Source organism: Crocodylus siamensis, chromosome 9 (genome assembly GCF_052110815.1).
Source record: "Crocodylus siamensis isolate JL-2025a chromosome 9, ASM5211081v1, whole genome shotgun sequence".
NCBI lineage: Eukaryota > Metazoa > Chordata > Crocodylia > Crocodylidae > Crocodylus > Crocodylus siamensis.
Window position 1 is genome coordinate 58,762,681 of NC_143403.1, and position 22,962 is coordinate 58,785,642.

General features: G+C 42.4%; 1 protein-coding gene across 2 annotated transcripts in view; it reads left to right on the forward strand.

The window, feature by feature from the left end:
• The window catches only part of PI4KA (phosphatidylinositol 4-kinase alpha), an 86,664-nt gene that overhangs the window by 3,353 nt on the left and 60,349 nt on the right, over window positions 1–22,962 (forward strand). Inside the window, exons 2-16 of one of the 2 annotated variants that reach the window (XM_090063926.1) lie at window positions 1,325–1,441; window positions 4,089–4,182; window positions 5,750–5,838; window positions 6,560–6,632; window positions 7,030–7,289; window positions 9,579–9,645; window positions 12,610–12,758; window positions 13,409–13,474; window positions 14,431–14,527; window positions 14,922–15,113; window positions 15,598–15,698; window positions 17,463–17,592; window positions 21,032–21,164; window positions 21,695–21,790; window positions 22,419–22,602. In XM_090063926.1, the coding sequence (XP_089920052.1) occupies window positions 1,325–1,441; window positions 4,089–4,182; window positions 5,750–5,838; window positions 6,560–6,632; window positions 7,030–7,289; window positions 9,579–9,645; window positions 12,610–12,758; window positions 13,409–13,474; window positions 14,431–14,527; window positions 14,922–15,113; window positions 15,598–15,698; window positions 17,463–17,592; window positions 21,032–21,164; window positions 21,695–21,790; window positions 22,419–22,602 (1,848 nt within the window). The remainder of the gene's footprint in view (window positions 1–1,324; window positions 1,442–4,088; window positions 4,183–5,749; window positions 5,839–6,559; window positions 6,633–7,029; window positions 7,290–9,578; window positions 9,646–12,609; window positions 12,759–13,408; window positions 13,475–14,430; window positions 14,528–14,921; window positions 15,114–15,597; window positions 15,699–17,462; window positions 17,593–21,031; window positions 21,165–21,694; window positions 21,791–22,418; window positions 22,603–22,962) is intronic. The other variant, XM_090063927.1, reaches the window with a different exon arrangement.

A 22,962-nucleotide genomic window follows, 5' to 3' on the forward strand; every position in this document is an offset into this window, starting at 1 on the left:
AGCATCCTTCTTGGTAATGATGTATAATAATAATAAAAACAAAAGAAATCACATATGCTCTATTTCAAGCCAACAGTAGAAATTAATGCTTTCAGATGGAAAAATAATTTGGTCAAAAGTTTCACTCCTCAGTGCTAAAAGTTAGGTACCAAAATAAGAAGTGACCCAACATTCAGAAGTGCTATCCTCTGCTGAAATCGATGCAACCTTCTGTTGGTACGTGTTAATGTCAGTGAGAGCTGTCAGTGCTCAGCATCTTTGAAAGTCAGGTCTCTTTGACCTCTTGTCTTTATATTTTCAATCTTTATGTTAAATAATAAAAAAGTAGATATGTAAGATCTTGTGTATTCACTAGCTGTTCATTCAGCGAATATGGAGGCAGTTACAGTACTACAAAGTAATGGAGAAATAATACTTGGCCTAGGCAGTTTAATCTTTTATATAATTATAAAGATTTCAGCAATTTACCACTCTCCCGAGCAGTACAGCATACTGTAGCAATATTTATGCATGTGGGAAACAGTTCGGTGACTGATAATACCTATGTACACCCACAATTAAGAAAAGATTTTTGTTTATGCTGGAGATGAGCAAATCTAATATGGCTTTATTGCATATTTCTTGCACATCCAGAACTGTCTGTAACCTCGGTGAGAGCCAGTTCTTAATGTAGAACGAATGCTGAATTGGGTCCTGTCATATGTGATGTTCCTAAATGGTTTCAAAATAGTGGGAAAGGATTCTTGGAGGCTAAAAAAACTGTTTGTGTGTGAAAGAAAATTAATTTGCCCTAATTATGAAAGTGGAAGTATGACATCCATTCTTTTCCGTGTCTGGCCTGCTATTTACCACTCCCAAATTCTCTTAGGGACCTGAATATGTTGATTTTAATAGATTGAAGAATAAAGGTCATTTGATGTGGGCCTTTGGCTGTCACCAGAAAATAGAAATATTGGTGCCAGCTAAAGCTGGAGATAAGGGAATTGATGCAACTGAACTGATATAATCCATCAAGTAAATCATTCTGCTGTGAGCATGTGCACAATGGTGTTGGACTTGCTCTGAGGAAATTCTGACATCCTGCTCCCCTGGCTGCAGTGTACTTTTTAAAAAGGCTAGAAAATTGCCTTTATGGAAGCAACCTCTTTTGGCAGGGAAAATGGGCATATGGAGTTCAGGGCTTTGACATCTCTAATTTCTGGCAGTGAAAAGTTAGGGGCCTCTTGTGGATGTTTCTCAGGGCTACCTATTGCTGTTGGTGGGCACAGTTTTACCATATAATTATTTTGTGTTCCTTAATGGTGTATTCTCAAATTTTCTGCAGGTACAGAAGCTGCTGTGTATGTGCCCAGTGGATTTCCATGGGGTTTTCCAACTAGATGAGCGCCGCAGGGATGCTGTGATAGCTTTGGGGATTTTTCTTGTTGAATCTGATCTTCAGGTAAAATTTTCTTCCTCAGTTAGCCACCTCTAGCTGAAGGACTCTTGAATTGAGTCTTGAATTGCTGACTGGACTATAGGTGTTTGGGGGATGGGTTTTGTATAACTTCAGCACTGAGGAGTCTTAATGATAAGCCATGATCCAATGGGCTAAACTGGGGTGGGCAAAATACGGCCTGTGGGCCAGATCCAGCCCACCAGGCACTTCCATCTGGCCCATGGGCACCCACCAACAAATTGTACCCTGCCCAGCTCTTCCACCCAAGATGGTGTGAGTAAGGTGCCCATGTATACACTTCCCCTCCAGCATACCCTATTGTGCCTCACTCCCACCCTTGTGAGCGGCAGGGTCTGGCCCAGCCAACAGCAGCTTCCAGGAGGGGCTGCGGTGGTGGCTGTGGCTGCTGCGACCGCCCCAGAGGGACCTGCTGGGTTTCCCTGGCATCTCGCTTGTTGCTAGCAACAGGTAGGGAAGTGGCGGGGTGAGCTGCAGCTGATTGGGGCTGAGAGTGTGGGGCTGGCAGCAGTGCAGGGGTGGTGCCTGGTGGGCAGCAGGAGCACAGAGCTTGGCTGACTAGGCTGTGCTTGTGGGGAAGCATGGTGGGGTGGGGAGCCGTATACCTCCCTGGATAGTGCACAGCTCCTGCTCTGGGCAGCAGCAGCAGGCAGGGGTGCTTGAGGTGCTTGTGCCCCACACAGGTGCTGGTGCCCAGCAGTATGTAGCTTTGGCCAGCACTGTACGTGGTGGCAAGGTGTGCAGCTTGTCTGGGCCACCTGTATCGTGAGGCTCCATGCCATGTGCCTGCAGCCTCCGCACTTGCGCAGTACCGAGGGAAGCCCCACGCTGGAGCTGGCTGCCTTCCCTGCCCCCTGCCATGCAGGTCCTGGGACTCTGCAGGGAGCAGGACTCCCCTCCATTTCCCGCAGAGTCCTGCATGGCAAAGGCAGCCAGCTCTGGTGTGGGGCTTCCTCAGTACTGCATGAGTGTGGGAGCTGCAAGTGCAGAGCCCCTACACTAGAGGTGGGCCAGGCAGGCTTGCTCCTCACCAGGATGTGCAGCACTGGCCAGAGCTGGATGCCACCAGGCGCCAGCACCTGCATGGGGCACAAGTGCACCGAGTACCTGTGCCTGCTGCTGCTGCCTGCAGTGGGGGCTGTGTGCCATGCGGTACCCCCATACACTCCCCCAGCCTCCCTTACACCTCACATACCTACACCCTAGCCCTCCAACCCCCCACAGATATACCCCCCCAACATACCCTAGGTCACTGCCTCACAAACCCTCCATACACATCCACCCCATATCATACCATACACCCCACCCTACACATACACACTCACCCCTGCCCCCAACCACCCCCCATATACAATATACAAGAATAATACTTTATTTTTGAGTTGTTATGCATTTCCCTTTAAATACAGTACACAAATAAAAAAACATGACAAATATTTTTTGTAATAAAATTTAAGTATGTTATAGTAGGTATTTGACATTTAATGTAGGATTTGGGTTTTTTTTTCTGGTTCCAAGATTGCAACCCTCCCTTCCCAAAAAGAGTATTTCTGTGGCAAGGTATTAGTATTAAGGACCCATCTGAAAGGCTTTGAAAGTAAAACAAGATTGCCGTCAATTTGTTGCTTGTGATGAATATAATGTATAGAGCGACAAGCCTGATGCTCAAAGTGTTTTCTCAAAAACAGGTTCAATCACTAGCCTAATTTTCACAAGCCCTAGTCAGGTTTGGACTTAAGTTTTGTCTCTGAAATCGAGGCCATAGTTTCATTTCCGTTTTTAGAAATGGACAGAGTTGAAAATATAAACCTGAAATGTGGTTGTGGTTAATCTTTGTCTTTGTCAGACAGACGGACATGCAGCTTTTGTGACCTCAGCATAAAGCATTACCCTGATCTGAGAGTGGTGTCATGCCTACAAGGGCCTGATACAAAGCTTATATATATAGAACTTGATGCAAATCTTTTTGTTTCCCTCAGTGGGTTCTGGCTTGGGCCCTTGGGTTTAGTCATGTCGTCTTGTTGTATCAGTGAACATGTTAAACTGTTAGCTACTTTGTTCACTTCTTGATTTGTTCTTTAGTTAGTAGTGTGAACTATTTGATAAAGAGTGAACAGACTACTTACAGTTCTTCTGAAGCTTTACATCTTGAAAGGCTTTGAACAAATATTAATTTATCAGCTGTGAGGGAGGGTAGTAATTGTTTTTAAATTACAAACTGGAAAATTAACCTATCTGTACAGTACCTCAAGTGGCTTACAGAAGGCTTTAGGAGCGAGTCTGAGAGAGGTTTGGGATTAGGATTTTCCAGGTCCGTCTTAAAATCATTTTGCTCAATTGTTCTGCCTCTCAGTGCAGGTGCCAGTCAGTGAGCCAGACCAAGTTGCATGATGAGACTAAACTGATTCATAGGATGGTGAAGCAGTGTCCCATCTCATCAGCAGTTGGATAGATGAATCTATTGCAATCTATAGCATTGCATTAGTTAGGTGACTTGCCTATGTTAAATTGCTTTCGCAGTATTCAGGTAGGTTGTGAGTAATCCCTGGATGAATTGTGTGCATCTAATGTCCATTGCAATTGTGGCGTTCTTTCTTTGTACTCTGTTTAAAATAAATGCTTTCTCTTTCAGCACAAAGATAGTGTGGTGCCTTACCTTCTCCGGCTTCTGAGGGGTCTTCCTAAAGTACAATGGATAGAAGAAAGTACTGCACGGAAAGGAAGAGGTGGCTTTAAGTTTGTTGTTACTCAGTAAATGCAGTTGGGGCATAGAACTGACTTGGACAATTCAGGACTTAGTACAAGAGGAAGTTATCAGCCTTATTGTTCCCTTTACTCTTGATATGACTGCCTGCAGCAGAGTGGGACTGTAGTAAAATTGATTTTTCCTGAGAGGCAAGAAAGAAAGTTGAATTGCTCTCGGCTCACCTGCTTGGCTGCTCTCTACTTGGATGTGCTCTCCAAATAATTTAATACCTGCCACATCTTAGGATGAAATTGGTAGTAGAGGGGTTGTAGCAGGAGAAGGGGAATGGGAGTCAGAACTCTTGGTTTCTGATTGCAGCTCTTATACTGATATGCTATTTACATCACTTTTTTTTTTTAGGGTTTTATGTTATCTGTCTTTAACATGGATCTAAGAATCCCACAATGAATATTTTAACCTGTATTTTGTTAATATTTGTAAGAGTGCTTTGAAATCAGGAAGTGCTCTTAAAAAGTGCATGCTACTGTTATTACTGGTACTGTTACTAAAATGTAATTGAAATACTTAGGGCTTTCCATTTCACTAATAGGCTGTGTAAACCAGAATCTCTGCCCACCTAACAGAGTTTTCTTAGTGCACATGCTTCATAATATGCTATTGTCTTGCCTATGCTCCTATCCATTTTTGGCATTAATAACAGAATGTACTTTGTCACCAAAATTGTTACTCTGTGCCAAGGATTCTCAATCAGGGTGCTGCAGGATCCTGTGGCTCCTCGAGATCCTTGGGTGCTACACAGTGTTAGCTCTCTTAGGTGTGCAGACATAATTCAGAAGATAAACTCAGAAATTTCAAATAGGAATCCAGGGTTAAACCCATTCTGATCTGTTCTGTTCTTGAAGATTTTTGCAACAGAAGAATTGCTCAATTATTTTTCTGTAGTCAAAAATGAGTAGAAAATAAGAGCTGGCACTTTCTAAGAGGGTAGAGACTCCGTGCACCATGTCATGCCTCATGTCACTCCCCTTCAAGGGACTGGTTCTTCAGCCTTTACAAATGTTACAAGAGTAGGGTTCCCCCTCTCCCCCAAATGGTAGAAAGACTTACTTTTTTCTGTATCCTATGTACTAGGTTTATTAGCAAGTAGTAAGCATGATTGTTCCAAACAGCAGATGTTTCTACTCATATCACAGTCCTTTGTTTTTTTTATTAACATGTTGATTTCAATCTTTAAAAAAGTTCCAACTCCTCGCAGTTTCAACTGAAAATAATCGTATTGTTTAAGTGTTAATGCTGAATGACTGACTGAGAACATTCCTCTTCTGCAGCTTACATGTGAACCAAGAAACCTTTTATTATTCTGAAATCCAAGGACTCTTATATCTATGTTGCTTTCCTGGTTATTGGCTAAGGGATACCAAGTAAATCTTTTAGTACGTAGTATTTGTCCACTGAATTGCATGGTTCAGAGATCCTATGAGGCATTGATAAGAGTGCATTATGACCAATTATGTTACTTGTTTTCATATAGCTGATCCTAATACTATTGTGCAATTGTATTTTCCTTTTCCCCTCTTATTTTCTAGGCATACTTCCAGTTGCAGAAATCTTCAGCTTCTGCTTGGTGACTTTGTTGTCAGATGTTGCCTATCGGGATGCCACTCTGAGGGAGCAGGTAGAGTTTATTGATGATCTTCAGGGTGTGGCTTCATAGCGTGCCTTTACATGAGTATGGAGGGTACTCCAACACGCTGTAATTGCAGCATGTCAGACCAGACTCAATTAATTGAGTTGGCTGGAACGTGGCAGTTGCCACATGCCAGCAGCCTTCTACGTTTCATGTGTCAGTGTCCCTGTGCTCAAAAATGGCAGTGAGGGCACTTGAACTAAAGCTCATTTTGCCAAGCTTTAGTTCAAGTGCTCCCACTGCCATTTTTGAAGTGCAGAGATGCTGACGCCTGAGACACGGCAGTGCTTTAATTAGAGCAGCTTTCAGAGCCATTCTAAGTAATGAATGTGTGTTAATGAATAGCTGTGTTGTACTCAAAAATTACTTAGTAAATTTTCAAGTTGGAGCCCAAAAATATTGTCCGTAAGCAGGCCCAGTGGCTTAGAATTAATGTGTTTTATAGCAGAGTTGGGAACACAGTGACCTGAACATGCCGTTATATACAAGTTGGCCAAGGATATTGCATGCACTATAAGGCTGCCCTGAATCAAATGTGTTTGAAAGTATATCTTTTCATTACATGATGTAAACAACCCTTTCAATTTAAAAGATAGACTGCCTACAGTTAGTACTTGCAAATACTAGTATTTGACTTCATGTAATGAGCTGATATGCACCAGGATTTAAAGGCTTAGGAGGGATGTTATATGTCTGCCTTTGTTTTTAGATTTTGGAGGCAGTTCTACAAGTGATGCAGTTCCTGCTGGGAATGTGTCAGTCCCCACAAGTTCAGGATAAAGGTAATGAAGCAGTACTTTTCTCTTCTTTAAATTAGTGCTACATCTTTATTGGGGCTGCCTCTGGCCTTCACTTCTTCTCTAACCTTCATCATCATCCTTTTTAAAAGGTATATTATATAATTAGTACTCCCCCTTTGACCTGTTTTTGATAACAAAAACAAAAATCCCCCACTTATTTCATTGTTTTATGCCGATTGGTAAATGTTGAAGTGGCAAAATCATTTTCAGTTAAGATATGCACATCTGTTGGTTTTCTAGTTATGCAAGGTTAGCTTTGTGAGGCCCATAATGCTATTATGCTTCTAATGAGCTGGTAACAGTGCTGATGACAGAAAGTCCTAAGCATCTGATAATATGTTGCAATAAGAAAGTGGTGTTACCTAATTTTGTTTTCCAGAATATTTATGCAAGTATGCAGTGGCATGCCTGATTGGAATTTCACGAGCATTTGGTCGCTATAACAATTCAGAAGAAGCTCTTCTCTCAAAGCTGTTCCCTAAAGTTCTTCCACATTCGCTGAGGGTCCCTGAAGAGCTGGAAGGAATTCGCAGGCGTTCTTTTAATGACTTTAGATCAATTCTTCCCAGCTCTCTACTCGCTGTCTGTCAGGAAGGAACCTTAAAGAGAAAGGCCAGCAGTGTGTCCAGCATCTCTCAGGTTAGTATGACCTACTTAACAGAGAAGTCAATGTTTAATCATTTGGTGTTATTTGGGAGGCAAAAAGAATTGGGTATGCTGACGGTCATTTAATGCCACATTTGAACAGATTTAAACTGTCAGTTTAAATTTTTTAGCCCTCCCTTAGCAACAGTAAGGATGTAGCTGGTTATTAAGTGTCGTGGTCCCTTAGGGTCTCACTGACAAGCCTCCTGAGACTGTCAAAGTTGGCTATCCGGCTATAAGAAGGCCACTGGCTATCTTCAAGAAAGGGAGGAAAGTGGATCTGGCTAACTGTAGGCCCATCAGCCTGACTTCTATCCTGGGGAAGGTCTTAGAAAAGTTTATTAAAGAGGCCATCCTTAATGGACTGGCCGACGCCAACATCCTGAGGGATAGCCAGCACGGGTTTGTTGCGGGTAGGTCTTGCTTGACCAATCTCATTTCCTTCTACAACCAGGTGACCTATCACCTGGACAAGGGAGAAGAGATTGAAGTCATATATCTTGACTTCAAAAAGCCTTTGATCTGGTATCCCATGTTCACCTCTTGGCAAAACTGGCCAATTGTGGCCTTGGGTCCACCATGATCCACTGGTTGGGGAACTGGCTCGGTGGTCAGACCCATAGGGTGGTAATTAACAGAAATCAATCGTCATGGTGCCCTGTGACTAGTGGGGTCCCCCAAGGCTCTGTCCTTGGATCCATATTGTTCAACATCTTCATTTAATGATGTGGACATTCGAGTCAGAAGCGGACTGGCCAAATTCACTGATGACACCAAACTTTGGGGCAAAGCATCCACACCTGAAGACAGGTGGGCTATTCAGGCTGACCTGGACAGGCTCAGCAAATGGGCAGATGAGAACCTGATGGTGTTTATAAACTACTGCAAGACCATTTCAGGCTGGACATAAGGAAGAATTTCTTTACTGTCGGAGCCCCCATGGTGTGGAATGGCCTGCCATCGGATGTGGTTCAAGCACCTACATTGAACACCTTCAAGAGCAAATTGGATGCTTATCTTGCTGGGATCCTAGGACCCCAGCTGACTTCCTGGGCTTTGGGCGGGGGGCTGGACTTGATGATCTCCCGAGGTCCCTTCCAGCCCTAATGTCTATGAAATCTATGAACCAATTTGGAGAGCTTCAGTCATTTGGGCAGTCCCCGCCTGCTGCAACAGGGAGCTGCAGCCGGACTCGTTGCTGGTAAGTAGGAGCGGGGCAGCTAGAGGAGTGGGGGGGGGACCCCTGCCAGGCCCCATCCCCTACCTGCTCCCTTAGCCCCTCCATGGCTGCCCCGCTGGCCCAGCACCCGGTGTTTTAAAAAAAAAATCTCCCACTCACTAGTTCCTGCCAGGCGGGGGGGTAATCCCTGCTGCTGCCCCCCACTATCCCACACCATGTGGGGGGCTCTGTCACGAGCCCCATAATCCTCGTCTACCTCAGCTTTGGCCCTTTAAGAAAAAAAAGACAGGCTCCCCCCCCCCGGACTCGCCAGCTCCTACTGTGGCCTCAGGACTTCTCGGGGCTCATGCAGAGCTCCCATGCAGTGCCGGGCAGCAGGGATCACCCCCCCACCCTGCCAGGCAGGAACCTGTGAGTTCAGAGGTTTTGTTGGGTTTTTTTTCCCTTAAAGGGCCAGAGCTGGGGTGGGTGGGGCACCCATGGTGGGGGGCGGGAGGGCTCGTGGCAGAGGCCCCAATGCAGCATGGGACAGTGGGGGCAATGGGGATTGCCCCAACCAGGCAGCACCCAGTCAGTCAGCTTTTTTTTCTTCCTTCAAAGAGTCAGGAGCTAGGGCGGCTGAGGCAGCCATTGCCGGGGCTGGGAGAGCAGGCGAGGGATGGGGCCTGTGTGATTCAGAGATTCGGCTGATTCAGCCACAGCCAAATCTCCGAATCGGATTTGTCTGGATCGATTCAAGACAGTGATTTGAATTGCCAAGTCAAATCGCTGTCCCCCAAATCAGCCGAATCTGAAGCAAATACTAGCTGCTTTGCACAGGCCTAATAATCAAGGCATCCTTTAACTAAGACACTTGCTACTATTCCCATTATCTTCCTGTTTTGGTTGAGATTTGCAGTGGGGAGACCTGATCCAGAGCACTCAGAATTCTTGTTGATGTTAGTGGGGGTTGGAATGACTAGTATTCTTTGGGAAATAGTAATCTTAATTAAGTTTGTTTGTTTTTCTCAATATATTTATTTAAGAGAAGTTTGAGCCCATGTTACGCGAGTGTGCTTTGTGAGCCTTTGGTAGTAAAAAGTGACTGTTGTCTTGTGTTTCAGGTTAGTCCTGAACGTGGAATTCCCCCTCCCAGTTCCCCAGGTGGATCTGCTATTCATTACTTTGAAGGTAAAGACTGCATGAATGCTACAATTGACTGGTCATCCGTATACACAGGGATGCTAACAAACCCAACCTGCCTTCCCTTTTCTCTGTCTTTGTGGCTGCTTGTAGTAATTCTGTGGCTAATGTTCTGATAAATAAAAGATTAACAAATTCTTGGGTAGTTTTTACTGCCAGCATCAGTGGTTTCTGGCATCAGTGTTTTTTGACTAAGTTCTGAGAGAGAATTGTTTGTTGACTGCTAAGTCATCTGTGCCTAATACAAGAGGATTTAATTATCCCAGTTTAGAAGATTAGGTGTAAGGGGTTATATCCTACTGCACCCTTTGACTAAAACTGCAGATGGGGGATTGGAATTTTGAATCCTGTTTGCCTGGTTATATAAGCACAGTTCAAATAACCACTATATTTGGAACAAACTTGTTGTTTATCACTTATGTAATCCTTGCTAACGCATGCTGAAACAGTGGCTAGTCATAGAAGAATCCAAAAAAATAAAGTACTGCAAGGGAGATGGTGAAAGACTGTGTTTTGTCTAGAACTCTGATTGTGGGTAGGTGGGATTCGGGATATACTAATGGGATATTAGGCTAACCTCTCTCCTCCTCCCCCCTTCCCTCCACCTCCCAAAAAAACAAAACAAAACTCCACAGCTTTTGTGAAATGAGAGTAATGTCTTTATCTGTTTGGGGTCTTTTGGAGGCTGTCCACAGGCACAATGAAGTGTCATGCAGAGATGCCCTGACCTAGTACTTCATATCTGTGCTCCACAACTGGAAGCAGGATAGCTTCCCTAGTATGATGCTGCATCCAGGCTGATAACTCTGGCTTCTGAACAGTGTCACAGTAACAGCTATGCTGCTTCTAGTGCATACAGAGCTATTTTGGGTATCTCTGCACAACACTGCTGTGTGGCATATAGGCATATGATTGGCGTTTTTGCTTTTGTCTGGTACTTATGGCCATGTCTACATACGCAGGGGTGTGCTTTTGCAGCAACACAGCTTTGTGCCACAGTACACGCCCCTGCCTGTGTACTTAGCAACAGGACACATTGTCCTGCTGCTCCATGTGTTGCAGAGGGAGCTGGCTGGGGCGTAGGGTGCTTCAGTGCAGGGCTAGCTGGCAGGCAGCACCCCCATGGAGGAACCCTGTGCCCCAGCCAGCCAGGGCGCTGCATGTGGAGATGGGGGAGCCAGCCAGCCCTATCTCTGTGCACTGCAGAGCACCCATGCTGAGGCACCCAGCACCCCAGCCAGAATCAGTCATGTGATACAAAACCGGATTTATCCATGGTGGGCTGGCCCAGTTATATGGATGCTGTGCAGTTTGCTTATTTTGTTATTCCTGGTTATTTCAACACTGCCTAACAGCAAACCAAAAATACGGCACGACAGTGTTGGGTACTGTACACATACATCTAATCCCTTTTTATGCCTGCCCAGTCCACCTGCCTCTTTACATTAACCTACAGTCTCCAGGTTTCATGTTTTGAATTAAAAAATTGCCAAGCGGAGGAGGATTCTTCTCCTATGCTGTTAATAAAAATAGAGCCCAGCTGGATGATGTGCATGGTTGCTTGGCTTGGATAGATGTACACTGTTACAGTTGTGCATTCTGAATTACGGGAACTGTAGCATGCCTATGTTCCTGCTAGTTAGGTATTTTATTTTCAATACTTGCTTCTATTAGGTGTTTCTGAGGCATCTAAACCTTTAGTTACCCCTATTAATGTACCCAAACAAGTATGTGATAGTGTTTTTTTTCTTTTTTCTCATGTTTGAGAACATCTTTTTATCTTGAAGTAAGAGAATTGATGATCTTCATTGTTTTTATTCCCCTCAAAGCTGAGGTGTTAGACAAAGGGACCAAAAAGCAGATTTATCAATAAATAGTACAATTTTGAGAGTCCATTTATCACAAGTGAAACACTACATTAATGCACCTAGCTGAGTAGTTACAAGAGACAAACATGTAATCCCAGAAGAGGAATGAAGTGGCAAAAGCAGCTTGATTAATGAGCTGCTAGGTTAATCAACTACTCTGAAATGAAAACTGTAATTGGATTTCTCTTGGCCCTTCAAATTATAAGTGTAAATTGGCTTTTGTTAAGATGTGAGAGGTTGTGTGGTTTTGTTTAAAACGATAGTTTTGCAAGATCTTTCTCATGAATGTTAGCCAGTATTGTTACATTTTTATCATCCCAAACCTGAGTGCACACTGAGTCTTCTAATGCAAATTTAACTGCAGAAGTTGACAAGTGCTACTATAGACCATTAACAAAATGAATTCAAAAATTCTTTCTCTTTCCTGGAGGGTAAGAAAATATCAAATAAGAGGATTCTGGCTTCTTTTTACTATAGTTTTGGGGCCTGATTTGGCTCTACTGAGAGCTGAAACAAGTCCTTGGACATTTCATAGACATTAGGGGCTGGAAGGGACCTTGTGAGATTTGAGTCCAGCCCCCTGCCATAGGCAGCAAGTCAGCTGGGATCAAGTGACCCTGGCAACAAATACATCCATATGGTTTTTTTTGAACGAGTCCAGAGTAGGTGCTTGCACCACCTCTGGGGGGAGTTTGTTCCAGACCCTGGACACTCGCACCGTAAATAACATTTTTCTTATGTCTGGTCTCAATTGGCCTTCCTGAAGTTTATGGCCGTTACCTTGTTATCCCTTAAGGAGCTCTGGTGAACAGTTGTTCTCCCAGGTCCTGATGTACCCCTCTTATATAATTGTAGGCTGCCACCGAGTGCCCTTGAACCTTCTCTTTTCCAGACTGAAGAGTTCCAAGTCCTTCAGCCTCTTCTCGTATGTTCTTTCCTCCAGGCCTTGGGGAGAGGCTGAGGGACTTGGGACAGGCATAGAAATTTAAGATGAAAATATGTTCTATATTTATGGTTTGTCCCTTAGCTTTTGAGGCATAACAGAATGATTGTTGTGGTTTGTTTTGTTTTTTTTTCCAATAAGGTTCATACCTACCTGATGGGAGTGCATTGGATCCTGATTATTATTTCTCTACAATCAGCTCTAGCTTCTCTGTGTCTCCTCTTTTTAATGGTATTAACAACAAGGAGTTTAATATTCCACTGGAAATGCTCCGTCAGCTGCTCCACATGGTACAGTATGAGCCACATTAAAGACTGCATTCAGGTCTGACTTGTGAGAGAGACAGATTTGGGGTTTTGTGTGAGCTTGCAGGTTGTAATGAAATTTTGAAGGTGTGTAATGTAATTTTGTAAGCAGTCTACTAGTTGTGCATACAGTGTTAAACTTGGCATGTAAATAGGAAGATATTTTTTTCTGCATAATTCTTACCAGGTTTCAGTTAGTATTGCCAGAAAGTCTTAGGAAGTATTAGTAATTTGCAAAATAAGAGGGCTTTGCCAGCACATTACTCTGCATCTGCCAAGCCAGTTGATCTGATGTAGCTTGTCTTTTGTGTCTGGTTGAAATAATAAGTGTTTTTCTTGCAATGAGAACAGTATTATTTTCTGCTGGGGTATTGCTCTTGGGATTACATCTACTGGCAGAGCTTGGTGGCTCTGTCCACTTCCTATTTTACTGACTGGGGCCTCGTTGCATCTTTGCAGTGGAAATGCAGTAATTTCTATGATCATCCTAACTTTTTACTGCCTTAATTGCAGCCTGATGCTTATCATCCAAATGATTCAGTGCTTTCTTAGGCCAGCCAAACTGTGATTCTGGAAAAGAAAACTTCTAGCAAGATAACACCAACTATGATATCAAACATCTATTTTCCTTATAGGTAAAACAGATTGTTGGAGATACACTTCTCAAAAGCCTAGATGCAGTTGTAACTGAAGTTGCAGAGGTATGTTTTAATGATGTTAATATTTGTTTAAAAACAAATATTCCCCTAGAACCTCAACACTCCAAACAGTGGGGAATCTGAAACTGATTATTAAACTTTGATTTATTTTCAGGTAAGGTATAATAACATAAGTGAAGAGCATTAAATTGCATCCCTTTGTGGTTTTTTTTATTCTTATTTCTTAAGCCAGAAAAAATATAGTAGAGTCTTTTGAGCAAATGTGTTAGTTTGTTCTTCATTGCTTTCTGATTTGGAAGTCCTTGATAGTGCTATATTTTTCAAGATATCCTCCTACAAGTTTCCACTTCTCAGAGTCAGTGGACAATTTCTGTCAGTAGAGATTTTCTCGCCAAAAAAAAAAAAAATCTTGTGGGCCTCTTGATTCTTTCCACTGTTTTGCAGTTATCCTGCATCCTCTGTCAGGATTTCCTCTAGTGATTCTCATAAGTTTTAGGCATGGAACTGTTCTGAACAGAGTCTATTCAGAGCTGTAGAAAACAGACAAGTTTTTTTCATTAGTTGAAAAAGATCATGTTCTTGTCTACAGTCTTCTTCCTAGTGCCGTAGTATTTTAAATGTAGGCTTTGAGGGGAAACAACTTGAACTTCAGCTTCTGCTGTTCCAAACAAAGACTATTTTAGTGTCTCTTGTTCTGGATCTGGCCATATTCAGATAATAATTCCTGCCAGGATGTCTTGTCTAAATAGGCTACCTAAATCCTGTTGAGTGCATTCAGTGGTTATAGATTTCATTCTGATTAACAGTGAAAGCTGAAAATGAGTTTTTTGCTGTGGTGTGTGATTGAAATGCAAATTCTGCCAGTTATCACAACTAAATCTCCAGGATAGAAAATAGCAGTTCCCTGACCTAAAAAGGTCTCATTTGTTTAGTATTTCATATGAAAAAATATTTTATATATTCCTTTTGAAGCTTACCACTGTTTTTGATCTTTACAGATGAGTCCTAATGCAGATCTCTATTATAAAACGTTCAGTGACCCTCTTTACGTTGCCCAGTTTAAAATGCTGAGAGACACGCTGTATTACATGAAAGGTGTGGAACTTAGATCCTTATGAATTCAAGTAATATGGTGCGGGGTATCCTAAAACAGTGCGTGCATAGCATATTTTGCTTCAGGTGGCTGAAGATCGGGCTGCATTTTATGGATGTTGCATGTATCTTGTGCAGTTTGCTTTGGAATACTTCAGTCTAAAACAAATTTATTATACTGAATTCCTGGGAGTGGGCCAACCAGCATTCAACCTGTCTATTTACTAGTGTTCTTTGTCAGGAGATGCTTTCACCTCCTGCTCTAACACTGCAGTAAAGATACTTGTATGAAGTATTTAATTTACATTAAATAAAAGTTGATTTCATTTGTAAACTGTGTTTTGCGACACAACTACCCTCCTCCTTCTGGAAATAATTTGCCTTCCTACTCTTTCAGATCTTCCGAACTCCTTTGTGAAGGAAATCCATGATTTTGTGCTGGAACAGTTCAACAGCAGCCAGTCAGAACTTCAGAAGATCCTCCATGATGTGGATCGATTACACAATGAGCTAAGCCCCCTGAAACTGCGTTGCCAAGCTAATGCTGCCTGTGTGGATCTCATGGTGTGGGCTGTGAAAGATGAACAAGGTGAAAAATGCACATCTTTATACTTGCAAGATGTCTATTTATCCTTCAAAAATGTCTTGTATAACTCTTTCTCCATTCCAAGCAGTTGATGAAAGATCATTTGCATGCATTTGTGATGGATGTGTTTTTTCCTCCTTCCTTTATATTTTAATCTTAATTTTAGTTCTATCCTCTTATAAAATTAGGATATTCTTATGTTTTAATACACTTGTAGACTATTTTAAACATAAAATGTCCCAGAATTCAACCTCGAATGATATAATCATCTCAACCATTTTTGTAAGAACTGTTTATTACCAGTATTAATACAGATACTGAAATCTTTTCTGCCAACATAGGTAGCAAAAGCATTCATTTACATCACTGTTATCTGAAGTAGGTGAATCTAGCAGATTCTTCATCTGCTTTAGGGTCTACAGTGAGCACATGATACTAAATTCATTGCGCATTAATTGTTTCCTTTTCTTTCTTTTTTGGAATAAAGGTGCAGAAAACCTGTGCATCAAGCTCTCAGAAAAGCTGCAGTCCAAGACCTCTAGCAAAGTCATTATTGCTCATTTGCCACTGCTAATTTGCTGCTTGCAGGTCTGTCCTTAACATTTTTATGAGAAACTTTTATTTCAGTTTTTCAACCAGTCAATAAAATTGTTTGCATCTTTACAGATGAGTTTACTTAAGAGATGAGGCAGTTGTTATATTACTATTTGTTAATGTCTTTTGCCTAGGAAAGTAAAACATCAGTGACCTAGTGGTCCTCAAAGCCTACTTTGCGTGAGCTGTTTCTGAGAAGTTTAGTCAGGGTGGTTATTGTACAAGCTGGTCACTTCTGAAGACCTTGGGTTCAGATTTGTTATAACCAGTAAAAAATGGAGTAGAACTGGACGGTTGATTGGACTGGAGGCATCTGAACCCCAAAGCCTCTGGGCCTAGAGCTTACACATAGGATGCCTGCCTGGATTTGGGGAGTATTTGAAGTCCCAGACCAATGGGTCTGGATGGGAGGAGACTTGCCCACCAGGTGATAGAGTCCCTCAGGGCTGGACCATCAGCTCCATCGTATGGGGCTCGCATGCCCGAGCCCTGTGCCTACCTGTGGCAAGCCCTGTGTGATGAAGCTGGCAGTGCATGGGCAGCCCAGGGCTGGGCCAGATACAGTGAATTACACCTGCCCGCAGGCTGGATTAATTCACCTGGCGGGCCAGATATGGCCCTCAGGTCGTATTTTGCCTGCTGGTGATCTAGTGATACTTGAGCGGTTGGTTTGGAAAGTATTGAATTGGATTGAAATAATCTTAGCAGGCAAAGTGTTGTGTTTTATAAAGGCATACCCATAGTGGTATTAATTATAGGTTCCCCTCACTTTATGTGGGTTCTGTATGTGCAAATTCGCTCTTATGCGATGATCCTTTTTATTCCAAAAATTCATTGTGAGGTAAATTCTCTCTTATGCGATCAATGTGGTAGAAGCCTTCAGTCAGCTGCTTTGTGCAGCAAATTGTGGGAGTGATGCACACCAAAATGTGTCTCCTGTGTGGATCTGTGCTTCTCACTCGTTGACTGGAACAGGGGTTTCTGTAGTTGCCATCCCCATTATGGTAACATTCACCACCACCCTGTGCTTGTGTGTACTGTCTGCTGTTGGTGAGTATCAAAATAGTCTTTGTAAAAGTGGTAGGAGTGGTTCTGGGGATCAGTACAATCGAGGTCTTTGAATGTATCCCTATTTATTACCTTGTAAAGTGGATTCTCTTTATGTGAATTGGGGTTATGCATCGTTTTCCAGGAATGCATGTACAGCATAAAGCGAGGGAAACCTGTATCCCCTTTGGTGGCAGGCTGGGGTGGAGGGCAATGTTTTGAACAGTTCCCAGAAACTGAATTTCCCTTTCTCCATTACCTTTAGGTGAGCACGGCAGTGCTTGCCTGTGCTGTATCTGGTTTGTGGGCAATGTGTTTATTTTCCAGGATAAGCAGTGTGATAACTGTCCTGAACAAAAAGATTTTAAAATAAGGAGAAATGAGTGTCCTGTGCTCAGCCTAGTTCTTGATACCTGCTTACTTTGTTTACAAAATCAGGTCACATCTGTTATTCTGCACTCAGAAGTGGGATAGCAAAGATATTGTTTCTTGTGGCTGCTTAGCAAGCATTTGAATGTATTTATCCCATAATCTGAATTCTCTGGAATTAGACTGATTTAATGTATTGGACGCTCTCCTGTGAAGGCACCAAAAAAAGGGCAAGGGACAAGCACACAGGTGAAATAAACAGGTCTGTTCATGCAGTGAGAACATTTCAAATGGGATGTTTTAATGTATCCACATTTTTTTGTTTGTTTGTTTTTGTTTTAGGGTCTAGGTCGTTTGTGTGAGAGGTTCCCTGTCGTGGTTCATTCCGTCTGTCCTTCCTTGAGAGATTTCCTTGTAATACCTTCTCCAGTTCTGGTGAAACTATACAAGTACCACAGCCAGTATCACACAGGTAAAACAAAGTTGTAGTATTGATTCAGGTATATACCGTAAACAGTACTAATTTGCCCTTAAACTTCCTTTTATTACTGCAATGTTTTTCCGTACCTACCAAAAGGTGTGTTTGTTTTTGAGAGGGATTTAAAGACTGAGAGAGTATGCTTATTGTGTTGTTGCAAAAATATACCCAGGAGCTAACGATTCTTATCTGCGGTGAGGTTACTAGTAACTGCAAAGTGGCATCAAGATGTCAAAGATCGTATTGTATATATGATCAGCTGAGATCCTGGTTTCTCTGATTTAAAAAAAAAAAAATCTCAAAGTTTTGGTTTAAAAAAAAAAAAAAAGTAACTCCAAATCCACATTTTTCCTTGATTAAAATGAAACACCACTATATATATCTGTATATTAGTGGTGTTTCATTTCAATCACAGAGAATATCAATCTGAGGTTACTTTTTTAACCAAAAATTGGGGATTTTTTTTAAATCAGAGAAGACCAGCATCCCTGATGATCACAGGTAACAGCAAAAAATTATCGTTTCTGAAACTAGCAAAGTTTTGATAGAAGATCCATAACAAGTGTGCACGTTGGTGTAATAACTTAATCTGTAACTTTTGAGTAGGCTATTATAAATGGCTTGTCATGTTTTAGAATTTTAAGTCTTTTTTTTTTAAATTACTTTTAGTTGTGCTCAGACTCTCAGCTCATTTGTGTCTAGTTTAAGGGATAGTTAATGAATTGTATTCACCCAGCATTCTCTTTGATCTAAGGAGAGTAGACAGTCTTACAACCAAGGAGAGGCTGGAAATCCTATTCCTTGTGCAGGATGAGTTGCTAGCAAATTGACATGGATTGTTTTCATTCTGTGTCAGAGAGGGTGCAACAGATGCATGAAACAGATTAGGAAGGTTGTGGTGGATTGGGAAGATATGTTGATGATCAAGCAAATAATTTAATGGGAAAAGGGTGTGGCTGCATTGTTGTATTTTTAAGGATGCTCTTTGTGCAAGCTGCTCTGCATAGCCAGGTAAAGCCAGCGTTCCTGACCCCCTAATCGCTAAATATTTAATTGAACCTGTTTGTATATAGGATGTTGCTGCATTTGTTTTATGAAAAGCAGTTGATAATATAAGGTTCTCTTCTTATTTCTACTCTTGAGACTTCCATATCAGTCTTCAATTACAAGCCAAATGTTGATTTCTTCCTCCTCCCCCCACCTGTCCCCCACCTTACCAGCCAATTCTGCCTAATTCCTCTAGTTCTGAATACAAATCTGTGTTCCTTTTTATTTTTTTTTTAAAGTGCCACTATTAATAAAAGTTCTAAAGCTAAAGTTTTTGGGCATTCATTTTTGTTAATAGTGACCAAAGTAGAGCAAAACAGAGCTTTTCTGTAGCCATATTATCTGAGTTGCAATCTGTCTTGTCAGGGAAAAATGAAAAATTGGGACTCTGTCATTGTGCTTTATTGTTACCACAATCTGATACATGCTGTGTGAAATCTAATCCATCATCTAGTTCTTCTGGTTTACTTCATTGGAATTGCACCAGGGATGGATTTGGCAATAAGGTGTTAGAGCTACTGAGACGTGTTGGTCTACTTAATGCAGTTATTGTATTCTGAAACCTGATTCTCCAGAAAGTCATTAAGGTGGGAATCTGTTTATTTACTCAGAGACCCAATGTTGTATGTATTCAGCTCAAGTTCTGAGAACTGAGCAGAACTTTAGCATCTTGCATATTGTCACCGGTAACAGATGTGCAGTGCATGGTCTTCTAGACCTTTGCTCACACCCATACTTCTTAACTGCACAAATGTATATAACTAGGAATTTTAATAAGCACTGGGGCTATGTGAAGCTTTGGTCCCCGATTTGATTCAGCCTGATCCGGTGGCCGAATCTCCAAATCCAAATCAAATCAGAGGACCCTTTAATCTCTCTGAATCAAATTGGAACGCTAAATTGATTCAGAGATTTGAATGTAGACACAGCTTTAAACTTTTTTCTACATACCTCTAGATAGCAGGTGGCTCGTGAATGCTGCGATGCTAGGGCGCATGGAGTGTCCCACAGCAGCGTGCGGGGCTCCCCAGCGTGCTCAGCAGCAGACCTGAAAGTGGACCAGAAGCGCTTCTGGTCCACTTTGGGGAGTGCACTGACCCCCCCCCCCCCCCCCCCCCCCCCCCATACTTCCCCTGGCTCGGCGACTGGTGCCTTTTGGGTCTTGGGAGAGGCACTTGGGGTCTCCCTGCAACCGATTGCCAAGCCAGGGGGGCATGGTGGGGTTCCCTAATACGTTCCCCAGCAGGCCCGGAAGTGGACTGGAAGTATTTCCAGTCCACTTCCAGGTTCACCTCTGAGCATGTGGAGGCTCCCCCCCACCCCCCCCTTGTGGGATGTTCCATCCACCCCAGCATTGCAGCATTCACAAGCCATGCTGGTATGTAGAAAAACCTTTTAAAGCTGTGTCTGTCTGAATCACTGATTCTCCAAATCAGCATTGAATGTTCAGATTCGGCTGAATCGAATAGGGGATAGTGATCCAAATCGACAAATCGAATCGCTGTCCCTGGTTCAGGGCAAATCTGAATCAAATTGGGCCCACTTCACACACCCCTAATAAGCACTATTGTTGATTACGCCAAAATAGTGATAAGACCTATTTTGCCCAGTCTTGGCTGTAAAAACACAATAATAGCTAACAGAATTATAAGGCAATTCAAACTTAACTGTGAAACAGAAATAAGCAAATGCATCTCTGGACATGCACAAAAAGCAGATTTCTTGAATTAGGATGCTAATATTTTTGCAGTCCCTTTTCATAGTACAGTTGCGCTTGGATGCAAATTTCTCCTCATTGTCTTGAGCTAGCAGGTCTTGGTTAGAATCTGATTCTGCAGATCTTTCTCCAGAACTCCTCTGTTTTCTACATTTTCTTGCCAGATTCCTGTCTTTCCCTGAAAAATTGGATTATCTCTAGGTAGTGTTATCTTGCTATCCAATGTAAAAAAAAAAAAAAAAAAAAAATGTTCTTTCCTGACAACTTCAGATTTTTAATTAAGATGAGTTTGGAAATATTTAGTGTATGACCATCAAGGAAGTGTAGAATTAGTTTAGTAACTAGCTCACCCATGATTCCCATCAGATTTCAGAAATCCTGGTATCAGGTTTTGAGTATCTGGGTTTTTTAAAATTGGAGCTGTTGCAGTATTAAAAAAGAAAGCTAATAAAATGAAAAAGCTGGAGATCTCTGAAAGTAATGAAATGCAGTACAAGCTTAGCATGGTCACAGTTTTTTGTACAGCTTTAAAGTTCTTCAGTGTAACCCTCTCATCTGCATCTTGGTCTGTTTTGCATTCAGTTGCCAGGTATTGATCTGCCTGTGTGTTCACCTCAAGGAAAGGTATAGCAAAATACATTGTCTTCTGTACACTTTCTCTGTTCTTAGTAGGTGGCAATGACATCAAAATCAGTGTAACAAATGAGCATTCAGAGTCTACTCTCAATGTAATGCATGGCAAGAAAAGTCAGCCCTCCATGTATGAACAGCTTCGGGACATTGCCATAGACAACATTTGCAGGTAAGGATTGTTCTTGAAAACACTCAGTGACTAAATTACTTTTTAAAGATGCACGCTGTGCGGAGAAGGGGGCAAACAGGGTGAAGATTTAAACGGAGATGATGTTGGATGCAAAGTTTTTTTTGTTTAAGTGAACTTTTCATGCACACTGCTGTACAGCTGTAAAGTATTTGTCTAGCAATTGGACTGCTTGATGGATGCATGCATGCTTAATTTAGTAACCACCATGAGTCAGCTGGCTTTTTGCAGCTTCATCAGATTAGAATATTACATCATCCTGGAGAACTGATAGACAGTGAACATCGGGGTAGTGCAGAGGTACCTATTCCTCACACCTTTCCCCCTGCCTCTCTATTGGAGTAGATTTTTCTTACAGACTGATTGGGTGTATGGAGAGAGTGTTCCAGGAGGCGTAGGACCTAAAACAGGATTAGGCTTTCTAAAAGATGCTTTTGTCACCCCTGAGCCCCACTGGATGTTCATAAGACTCCTTACCTTCTTTCCTGTTCACCCATGTTGCTGTTCTGCAGGTGCTTGAAAGCTGGTCTGACCATAGACCCAGTGATTGTTGAGGCCTTCCTCGCCAGTTTGTCTAACCGTCTGTACATCTCTCAGGAGAGTGACAAGTAAGTAGTTTAGGCCTCTTATCCCTTCTTTTTTCCCCTATGTTGTTTAATTAACTTAAAGCTCACTTAGCACAATGAGCTTAGCTCTGATGGGTTCTTATTTTCAAACAGAGGAGCTTGTGCACATCAACAGATGATAAAATACTGTTTGAATGTCTCTATCAAGTATTAAAGATTATCTGAAATACCAGGTGAAATTAAATTGTGCAAAGTCTTGGTAGGACTGCAGTCTGTTCCACACACCCATGTCTGGCATATTTGATTTCTACTCATGGAGTCTGAGCTCCCTCTCTTCTTGAGGGAGAAGATCTAGCTGTAGCTGCCTGCCTCCTGTGGTTCTGGAAGGTTGCCAGACTTCTTATGTATTTCTACTGATTCTACTATAATTAATGACTTGCAGATCGGTGTTCTATGAAAACAACAATTTTTATTCCTATACTGTATTAAGTCTCCTTTTAATTATCTGGTGTGGGAAGGTTTGGATCAATAAGAGGGTAAAATACTCTTTCATTTGACTAGATGGGCCAGTGTAAATTGTTTTCCCATATGAATTCCAGCTCAAATGGTAAATGTAGAACTGTTTCTAGATATTTATGTGGGGGTGGGGGTTGTTGTTTTTATTTTTTAGGGAAGCCCACTTGATTCCTGACCACACGATTCGTGCTCTGGGCCACATTGCTGTGGCCCTTAGGGACACTCCAAAAGTGATGGAGCCAATCCTGCAGATCCTACAACAGAAATTCTGCCAGCCGCCATCACCACTTGATGTGCTCATCATTGACCAGCTGGGCTGCCTGGTTATCACAGGAAATGTAAGGAGAGAGGAGCTGGCTGAGAAGAAATTGGACCAGGGACAGCTCCCAATTGCAGTTGTCTTATTCAGGGCTGTCCAACTTATAAGTAGCTCAGGGTTGCATGCTTCCCTGGTTGCACCAACAGGGATTGCATACCACATAGGTTGCACACTGCACAAGTACCATATTTCCCCTCTCCCCAGCCCTGACCTCATTCTTGCTCCCTGTGTGTGCTCACTGGGTCAGGGGCAGGAAGCTGAAGCTGGAGAAGAGAGGGAGCCCAAAGGCTCCAGCTGCTGATGCAGTTGCAGTGATAAGGGGAGTGGCAGATGGGTGAGAGCCCAGGCACTGCAACTTAACCTTTTGTGGGCCACAAGT